The following is a 10641-nucleotide window of genomic DNA, read 5'->3' on the forward strand; positions in this document are numbered from 1 at the left end:
AACACACACACACAGACCAAAACATGTTTGCACCACCCGTGTCCGCACAAGTGGATAGTTTACGAGTGTGTGCAACCAGGAATCCAACTCACTGAATTTGCAGGTTCAGTAAAGAATCCGTCTCTGAGGTGTGTGTGTGTGTGAGACTCCTAACACGCCCCACAATAAGTCCAGTCAGTCGGGAGTCACACCAACAGAACTGTTGGTGTCGGTCCTTTCAGACACTCCTCTGGGACCAAGCACAAACATTTGCACTTACTTGGACCGTTACCCTTGGAACCTGAAGTGCGGTTGTGGATCTACACTTCCAGCTTCAGGGTCGACTCTATTCGGCTCATCCCTTCCCCTCCTCCTCCTCCTCCTCCCTATGTCTTTCCTCCATTTGCGCCTTAAAAGGGTGACGTGTGTTTAGAGACTGATGTCATATGTCCGCGATGGAGAGTGCAGATTAGAGGGCTGTGTGTTGATAGGACGCACCTCTCTGTAGCGTAGAAAGTGTACGATCAAAGACTCAAACGTAAACACAGGTGGTCTGTGTCTGAGGCTATCTAGGGACTACTAGAAGTGGTGGTCTCTTGTCAGACATGTTTGTAATCGATCACGTTTAAAAGCTGCTCCTAGTTTCCTCGGTAATGCTCTTGCATTGTTGTGTGTTACAGGCACTAAATGTGTATTTGTGCTGTGTGTCAGTGTGTTGCAGACTCTAGACATTTGGGTTGCTGTGTACCCATCTGGGTTGTGTTATCGATACATACTGCTTGTCTGTACTGTGGATCAGATAATGTGCGTCTGTGTGTTTGTATGTTACAGATACTAAATGTGTGCTTTGCTCTTTTCTCCTCCAGATAGCAGAGGCAGCCAAGTCCTCATCCCAGGCGGATGACCTGTATCTGGATGATGCAGGCTCTGGAGGATACTACCCTGAGGACGACGACGACTTCAACTCGGGCTCCGGCTCAGGTACAGTATGAAGGGGAGGGAGGGAGGGAGGGAGGGAGGGAGGGAGGGAGGGAGGGGAGGGTGAGTGAGTGAGTGAGTGAGTGAGTCAGAAAGAGAGAGAGAGAGAGAGAGATCAACAAACTAGCATCCTTGCCGTCCAGGTCTCACCCTTTCTCTCTCTCTCTCTCCCTCCATCTCTCTCTCTCTCTCTCTCTCTCTCCCTCCACCCCCTCGTCCAGGCGTAGGCGAGGAGGTGGTGGAGGAGGCGGCCACCGTCAGCACGCTCTACATCGTGCCCAAAGCCGAGCCCACCCAGGACTCCACCAAAGACTTCACTCCCCGGGTGGAGACGGCCACGCCCAGGGACCCGCCCAGGGAACCGCCCAGCAAGCCTGACAGGACAGAGGTGAGGCAGGATGCAAGGCAGCCCCGGCCCTAACACATGCAACGTGCTCATAGAGACAGGTCCTCCTGCTTGTTACTGTAGTGCTCTTGAGGGACAGACAGGCAGGTAGGCAGAGAGACATGGCATGTTCTGAAATCCCTTTAATGCAGCAGTGCCCTCTGGGTACAAAAATGAAGTGTTCTGGATGTGGCTCGTGATGTTGCTGCTCTGGTGGACATTATACCAGATTACATCCCTCTCACAGTGGTAATCTCATATTTTGGAAAAATATCAACTCTAGCGCAGTGAATCTGGACTGGATTAGCTGTCTCTTTATTCTCTCTCCCTCTCTCTCTCTCTCTCTCTCCCTCCCTCTCTCTCTCCCTCCCTCTCTCTCTCTCTCTCCCTCTCTCTCTCTCTCTCTCTCTCTCCCTCCCTCTCTCTCTCTCTCCCTCTCTCTCTTCCTCTCTCTCTCTCCCTCTTTATCTCTCTCATAGCATCGGGACTCATGCCACTGTGCTCTTATCCACTTCTGTTTTCAGACCGTCGAACTGTGGAAGAGCATGAGGACGAGGACTGATTGAAGCAGCTGTTGATATATACAGGGGGGGGGGGGGGGCTCCAGAGAGCTCTGTTATTGACACACTCACAAGTACCTTCCCAGGCACACGAGCATACCTCGAGGGTCTTGAAACGGAAAGTTCTGTGTTGATACTTGATAAATAGCTTATATCAACTTCTACTGAATAAAACCTCTCCCTCCCCTGTCCCCAGGCTCCTGCGCTGGCGGTGACGGAGGTCGTTGCGTAGCAGGAACCCGGTCACCAGCACCACCAGCGCCCCCAGCGCCCCTCTGAAGCCCATCGAGGTGCGCTCCGAAAACCTCTTCCAGAGGACGGAGGTGCTGGCAGGTACGTACGCCATCTTCTTCTCCTCCTTCTCCTTCTGCTGGCTGCCGAGCATGCAATGGAGGGATGCTGCAACACACACACACACACACACACACACACACACAAACACACAGCCTGGTTACCTTTCTGGTGGGTACATGTCAAACATCCCGATCAAAGTCCTCATCCAAATGTCCGGACACAAACTACGGGTCAGTGAGCTCGCTATCAGTTCGCACTTGTGCAATAAACCAATAGAGAAAGTGAAAAAAGGAAAGACTGTATGCGATGGGCAGTTTGGCTGCTTCTGTACGCACAAATACGAACTGATAGCGAGCTCACTGATCCGTAGTTTGTGCCTGGAGATTTGAATGAGGACTTTGATCGGGACGTTTGACATGTACCTCTGCTAGGAAGTATGATCGACTGAGAAACAAGATTCCCTAGATGAAAACTATAGCAGTCAGTCACACTCTCGATAAGCCTACGCGCTGCAGTGATGATGGTGCACTAACAGATCTCTCATCTAAGAAACACCCCCACTGTGGCTCCCAGACAGCGACAGTCTGGAAATAATTGGTTTCATCGCTTCAACTCTACTACCACCTCACTATGGGACCCTCAGCAGTTTACATCACAGCGGGCTTCAAACGAGTGTTCCCTAGAGTCTACCGGAGGCGGGACGGGGGGGACGGGGGGGTCTACAGTACCAGATTACCCGTCCGCCATCCGAGGCAGACCCCTGCTGCCTTTCGTACGTCACGCGGCGAGTGAGGATGTTGTTATGAGAGCGTCGCCCGTCTCAAGTCTCTCCCACCATGGCCGGACAGATTGTTTGATTGTTTGTTTGTTTGTTTGCCTGGATGGTGATGATAATGGTCTCTCTAAACACTTGTCAGAGAGCTTACATCAATTTGAAATGTGAAACAAGTTCCAGAAAAGTTAAACGAAAGACAGTTTTTGTAAGACGATCCTTTCCAAATTACGGTCACTCTGGCCGCCTCCTCTGAGTGAGGCTGACCGGCTTGTATATGTTGGAGATGACTCTCGTGGTCAGCTCAACACCTCCCCTTGGCCTCCTCACCTCTCCCGCCTCCCGGACCCCCATGGCTCCTCCAATCATAACGGCCCATAATCTGATCTGCATTTGCGTACGGCTCCGCATCCCTGCTGCCGATTTGGCCGGCGCGCCGCCACCCGTTACCCCGGAGGGCGGCGGGGCCGAGCTGAGCGCAGGGAGAGATTGTTTGGCCACCGGAGAGCCCTGAACAGATTAGAGCTGGGAGTCCTCTGATAGGCTGATTTCATAACCAAGGGTATGTGACATGGAATGCTTCCTCTAGACACAAAGTTTACATGTCCCCCCAGCTAACTCTCACCCCTGACCTCCCTCTCTCTCTCTCTCTCTCTCTCTCTCTCTCTCTCTATCTCTTTCTGTATCTCTGTGTCTCTCTTTCTCTATCTCTCTATTTTTCTCTCTCTTTTTCTCTCTCTCCCTTCTTCCCTCCTCAGCTGTCATTGCGGGCGGGGTCATCGGGTTCCTCTTCGCCATCTTCCTCATCCTGCTCCTCGTCTACCGCATGAGGAAGAAGGACGAGGGCAGCTACGACCTGGGCGAGAGGAAGCCCTCAGGAGCGGCCTATCAGAAGGCTCCCACCAAGGAGTTTTATGCATAAAGCCCCACGCCCCCCCACCCCCCCCCTCCCACAACACCAGATTGACAAATCAGAGTGACAGTCTACAGCAATCCATGACAACGACATACAAAAACAAATCATGTTAAACAGTTGATTGAGGAAAATAACATAAAGAAAAGCTTTTGCATAGAGTATTGTAATTAAGACTTTCTCTTTCTTCTTTTTTTTTTTTTTTTTTAAATGAAAGCCCAGCATTGCTTATTTTATGGCAAATCTCAGTGTATTTAAACATTTTGTGTATTATTTGAAAAGGCTGAAAAAAACAACAAAAAAAAGATCTGTAAAGGTGTGAAAAAAAACTATTGCATCTGTCTTCTGTCAAAGGAGCTGTTTTTAGACACTGACTACTTTTTAACTGTAGCAGTATGTATTTGTAAAGAAAAATTTTAAAGTGGAAATAATTGAATATAATTATTCTGTATCGATCCTACTTTCATTTTTCATTTTGTCCTAGCATGTCTGACGTTGATCTAAGGTGTATTTCATTAATTTATCTTTTTTTCTCAGATGTTAAAAAATGCCTTTGTAGTTTCCATGAAGCGCTTTACTCTTCATTATTAACTCTGATAACGGTCAATGTAAATGTTCTCCCTTCAGGTTACAATGTTTATTTTCTACTCTCGCACCGATATATTATAGGCAAACGTGAGCGTTTCTTTTTTTCTTCTCTGTTTGTCCGTTTATTTGTTTTCTTTTACATGTTGCTCTTGGTCAAAAACAACAGCAAACAACAACAACTTTTGCAGCTTATGATGTGTATACCAGGAATTGGACTTAAAAGCTAAGATGAGTCAGGGCTAAAAAAAAAAAAAAGTCTGAAGACTTACACCATGTAAGTCCGCTGGACAATTTGTTTTTGTTTTTATTTTTATTTTATTTAATTGCATTCGACTTCATATTGCACATTCACTGCATTGCTTTTCCACAGATCTCTCTCACACACACACACACACACACACATACAGCTCCTAGTGTAGTGTATAGGGGGATAAACTTGGCTCTGAGGTTTGGCCCTTGCCCCCCCTCCATGTTTTCCCCTAGTCTACCATCCCCCCCCCCCCCCCCCCCCCCACACACTCTCTCTCTCTCTCTCTCTCTCTCTCTCTCTCTCTCTGTAATCTGATTGGCCCTGGGCCAGTTGAACTATCAGCCCCCTTCTGTTTTTCTCGCGGCGCTGTGCTGCCAGCGTTCATGTTGCCCCCCCCCCAGTGTTCCTGCTCCAGCCTGGAGTGTTGTTGTTCTGGGGCGCAGGACAAACTCTAGCCCCAACCCCAGCTCCGGACGCTGCTCCGCCCCCTGGCCCATCTCAGACTGCCAACAGTGATGGTTTGAGTCTATAAACTGTAGAGCTGCTCGGCAGAGACCCGGTCGGCCCGGTTCAGCTGACGCTGGGGAGGGGAGCCATCATCATCGTAGAAGGTTTCTTTGCGTTCAGTCAGTTGTCCATTCATCGTGCAGCGTTGTCCATGACACCGGTTCTGCTCTTAGCTGTGAGAAGCTCCCCTAGAGATGGAGAGGTTTATAGCCACACGTAGGACTGAAACAACAACAGTCATGTAAACAAACAGCATCGTAGACTGGCTGGTTGAAGACTTGTGACCTCCAAAGGAGAGAGAGAGAGAGAGAGCCAGGACTGGCAGGGCGGGAGGAAGACCTCTGAACTGCACTGGCATGTCGAGGAGTAGATGCTTTCATCCGTCCTCCATCCAGTCCTCCTTCCCTCCTTCCCATCTCCTCTCTGCTATCCTAAGGTTTCTGCCCTTCGCAAGGACATCATCTTTCCTCTCTCTGCCTCCCTCTCTTTCTCTCTCTCTCTCTCTCTCTCTCTCTCTCTCTCTCTCTCTCATACTCTGAAGGTACTGAATTGCATACATGAAACCCAAAGACTCACAGTATTCCTCGCCATCGTCACACTTTCCCATGGCCACATTTTCTTTCTTTCTTTCTTTCTTTCTTTCTTTCTTTCTTTCTTTCTTTCTTTCTTTCTTTCTTTCTTTCTTTCTTTCTTTCTTTCTTTCTTTCTTTCTTTCTTTCTTTCTTTCTTTCTTTCTTTCTTTCTTTCTTTCTTTCTTTCTTTCTTTCTTTCTTTCTTTCTTTCTTTCTTTCTTTCTTTCTTTCTTGTTAGCTTTTTATTTCTATTAGAGACCTGGCCATTGAGTCCAATTGCTTATTAGTATATGAAAAGATATATTATATATATATATATATATAAATGTATATTCACAAATGTTTTAAACCTTCAAAGTGCCTACCATTGGGAGATGTACTTGCTTTGTGTGAGTGCATGGAGTACGAGACGACTGGCATTCTGTGAGCACAGATGACTGTAATACCCTTACTTTTTTTTTTGTCTTACAAAAGCAGACAGTATTGTACCTATATGTTGAAACAACACTACTGAATAAACATTGTGGCCTAACGTCTATCTCTTGTGGACTTATTGTTTGGTTCCTTTTCCATATGCCTTCGATTTTTGCCGGAGAAATCGATCTTCCATTTCCAGGCATTTTAATTAAGCTATAAGAGGTTTTCTGTTGCATAACCACCCGCTAACATTAGCACATGCATTGAAACACACACACACACACAGGATTGATTTGTGATTATGAGTGTGATTATGACTAATCTTTTTAGAGTTAGGGGCGGAATTTATCACTTGAGTGCTTAATCTGACTGGGTTATAGCTTGAGGTCCTCCATGGGGTCAGGTCTGTATTAGACACTGTATTAGATGTATGATGGTAGATACTGTAGAGGTCAATATCAGAGGTGTAGGATGGTAGATACTGTAGAGGTCAATATCAGAGGTGTAGGATGGTAGATGGAGGTCAATATCAGAGGTGTAGGATGGTAGATAGAGGTCAATATCGGAGATGTAGGATGGCAGATTTTGGTCTATAATATATGACAGATATGATAGGCTGCGGTAGTCAGATGTCCTGGGGCTTGAGGTGAGATAAGGAGGAGATAAGGAGCATGTGGTCGAGGGTAGTCTGAGGACCGAGGTTATTCATGCTTGAACTCAATCAATTCCGCCCTCCATTCACCAACTACAGCGTAAAGAAACTCTTCCGATACAGTTTATCCTTTGAAGGAAAGAGAAAGGATATGCAGGATAAAGCGACTGTATCAATGCTTACTGCTGTGGCTGTTTTTCCTCCAAGAAAATGGCTCTTTTTATAGAACAAGGTCACTAGGAACCAGAATGTGATATTTGCCCAAGAGCAAACTACACAAGAGAGAGAGAGAGAGAGGCCTTTCAGTAGTGTGGTAAAGCTGAAAGCCAATGACAGAGGCCCTGCTCAATGGCTCAAAAAACACGCTGTGCGCCCGTGTCAGAGCGCAACCAGGATTTATAAGTCCCAGAATGGCTGCTGTGTTTGTGTTTGCATTAGGGTTAGGGTCAGTGTGTTTGCACGTCAGAGTGGAGCGTGAATTTATGACCCTCTAGACGAGAACTAGAGGTGGAGAGAGGGATGCAGAAGTGAAAAGAAGGACAGACAATAATTGGGATGGATGTTTTAGGGAACAGATGCCAGAGTGGAATCTCTCTCTCTCTCTCTCTCTCTCTCTCTCTCTCTCTCTCTCTCTCTCTCAATCTTTCTCTCTCTCCCTCTTTCTCTCTCTCTCTCTCTCTCTTTCTCTCTTTTTCTCCCTCTCCTTCTCTCTGAAACAGAACAAATTCAATAAAGAGGCCGGCCATCAACTGTTAGTCAGTGCCAAACCAAACCACGCAGAACCGTGGAGAAAATGGCGTCCAAAGCAAACAGCCTGTCAGTCTTCATAAGGACTCATGGCTGGAGGCTAAGCTAGGGCCGACTTGGACACTTAACACCTCACTGTGTGTGTGCGCGGGCGTGGGTGCGCATCTATGTGTCTTGTGTGTGTACTAATTTGTGTGCGTGTGTGTGCAGACACATCACTGAGCTTAGCTACTGTGCACAGGGACGAAACAAATTACGATGAATGGTTCCGGAACAGAGGTGTGTTTTGAAAACTAGGTCTGGAAGATGAGTCAACAGAACACCTCGGCGCCCATTAGCACACAGTATACTCCGCAGCTGCGTCCAGAAGCATTTTGGACTGAATGCAACTGGTTTATGGACTGTGGCCTACTCAGTTCCCCATCCTTATCTAACCCTGTACAATAACCTACTGGTTAGCAAGGGCCTTCGAGGAAGACTGATGTACAGGTCGTTTGACAGTCAGTTACTGTAGTAAATATTGGTCAGTTAGTAAATATTGGTCACAGAATGGTCAAAGAAAAACTCAGAACCAGACCCTGTGACACAGTAAAACCCATGACCAGCCACAAACTGCCCACATGTCACACACACACACACACACACACACACACACACACACACACACACACACACACACGCTGGTAGCCCTCGGTGTCACGAGTCGTCTCTTATGTTGGCATCTATACTCCTCAAGAGATATCAATTCAAAAGGGATGCTCATGCTGAAAAGATATTTTAGCAGATTAAAGTCTGAATCCAAGTCAGAAGCCTGCCTCCTTTGGTGGGGCTGCTGAACAGCCTGGTGGCCCGGATAATTGGCCCTTGAGGGAAGAGGAGGGAGAAAGGAGAGAGGAGGTGGAGGGAACAGAGGAGGAAGAAGAAGGAGGATCGAAAGGAGACGTGGAAGGCGAACCAGTTCTGTTTCCTCCTCCTGTTTGCTCGAATGTGTTTATACGGCACCCCAAGCGCACACAGTGGATGAAATGTAGTGGATCGTGTCAAAGGTTGTTTGGTAGATGTAACCCACGCAGTCATGGACATTGTGCTCTGTCTTCTGGAAGAATCTCCATCATTATATTAGCTGTGTATTCAGTCAGCCAGTGGCAAAATCCTGTCACAACACAGATGGACATATCCCAAGCTTTGCAGCTGTCATGTTAGCGAACGCTAACGTCGCATCACCACCTTTTGTTCTCGGATAAATCACAATGTAATCATCCCACCTGGGTATCCTCATAGCATGTCCCTCAGCTACAGTAGCTTGGGGGAACAAAATGTTCAAATTCACTTTTCTTTCAAAACCAGAGCTGCAAAATCACCAACGCGACTGGGATCACAGTGTTCTTTTTGACACGTAACAAAGTGGACAATTTGGCTGGCATAGGCTACTGTAGCCTATCGAGTAGCGACCCATTTCAGAAATCCTTCCCCTGCTGCAGGCAGCCGTTGTCATGTGATGCCGGGCAAATCTCCCTCTTAGAATGGCTCAGAGATGGGAATGACAGACTCAATTTGGAGAAATGACAAGCTCCTCAAATTTGCACTTAATCACAAAGCTGATAATGAAATGTAGACGTGCCACCTCGGCTCCCCCTGATGGAGTTTTAGAAACCATCATCTGTCTCCTAGCTACAGCCTCTCGCAATGCAGCGCTCTCAACCCCCCCCAATCCCCGGACACCATGCCGCAACACGATAGGTCAGCCTCAATTTAACACCGCCAGCTCATTGGATACGATAGGCCGGCTTCAATTTAACACCGCCAGCTCATTGGATGCGTTGGTAAAATGAAACTTTTGTTCCCCGCTCTGATGGGAATGTTTGTAATGATTACATTCTAATTAAACCACAAGCTCCAGGGCGAGAGAGAGAGAGGGAGAGAGAGAGAGAGAGAGAGAGAGAGAGAGACAGAGAGAGAGAGGGAGAGAGAGAGAGAGAGAGAGAGAGAGAGAGGCAGGGGGGATCATATGGATTTAAGGGGACCTGAGAGAGGATGTTGTTCTCTGATCAGGTCACATGGGTGATCATAACACTTCCCGTCAGGGCTTAGTTCAGGCTTCCGCCTCAGGTCTCTGGGTGTGCTGGAGCAGAGCACATAAGAATGAAGGAACTGAGAAGAGAAGAGATGGTATTAAGAGAGGGTTTAAGAGAGCGTGACAGAGAGGAGAGAGATTGGAAAGAAGAGGGAGAATGACTTCGGGGTGTAGAGCCCCCCCCTCACACACACACACACACACACACACACCACTGCTTGGTTTTCCTCATCTGATGTCTCATTTTATGTCTCATCTGATGTCATCTGTCATCTGATGAACTCGATCTGAAAACAATGCCTTTCCCTTTGTCCTCAACACCTCGGGTCAGTTTAGGAGAGAAGCGAAGTCGTCACATCCTCTGTTCCCCCTGGACTGTGATCCAGCTTTGTGACAACATGGCCGCCAGACCGCCCGTTCTTCTCTCCTTATCTTGGGATGTGCGTCTACCTGCGGAGAGACAAACCTGCCTAGGTGACACCCCCGTCTGCTCTCATAGGCTGGCAGGTGTCCATGACGACCATGCGTCCAATCAAAGCGCAGCCTGTTACTTTGATGAAGTGCATGAGGAAGGAGCGGACTCCCACTGGGGTGCTGCCTATATGCCTCTCTAATGACCAGCAGTATGCTGTGTATTACTAAGCTGTTTTGAACATTGTGAACATTGTGAGAATAAGTCCTTATGATTGTCTTGGCAGGGAACTGGCCTGCTGTTTCCAAGCATATAATCTGCCCATACACAGCACATGCACTGTGCTCCTCTCTTCATATAGGTTATGAAGTAAAAAGTGTATATATGAGAATATATATAAATAAATAATTTAATCATTATTTAATTGAAATATAATTAATAAAAATAACTAATTAATTAATTAACAAATAATTATTTAACTAATAAATAATTTATTAAAAGTATTTATTTATTAAATACAGACTGTACCCAAGGAAAAATT

The 10641-nt window shown here is 47.0% G+C and overlaps 1 protein-coding gene across 1 annotated transcript in view; it reads left to right on the forward strand.

The window, feature by feature from the left end:
• The window catches only part of sdc2 (syndecan 2), a 21767-nt gene extending 15434 nt beyond the window's left edge, over positions 1–6333 (forward strand). The window contains 5 exon segments of the mRNA XM_084455139.1: positions 846–960; positions 1179–1345; positions 2099–2122; positions 2124–2235; positions 3727–6333. Coding sequence (XP_084311265.1) covers positions 846–960; positions 1179–1345; positions 2099–2122; positions 2124–2235; positions 3727–3890 — 582 coding nt within the window. The 3' untranslated portion in view covers positions 3891–6333.
• The last annotated feature ends 4308 nt before the right edge of the window (positions 6334–10641 follow it).

This window comes from Borostomias antarcticus (assembly GCF_949987555.1).
Source record: "Borostomias antarcticus genome assembly, chromosome: 21".
In the NCBI taxonomy this organism is placed as follows: Eukaryota; Metazoa; Chordata; class Actinopteri; order Stomiiformes; family Stomiidae; genus Borostomias; species Borostomias antarcticus.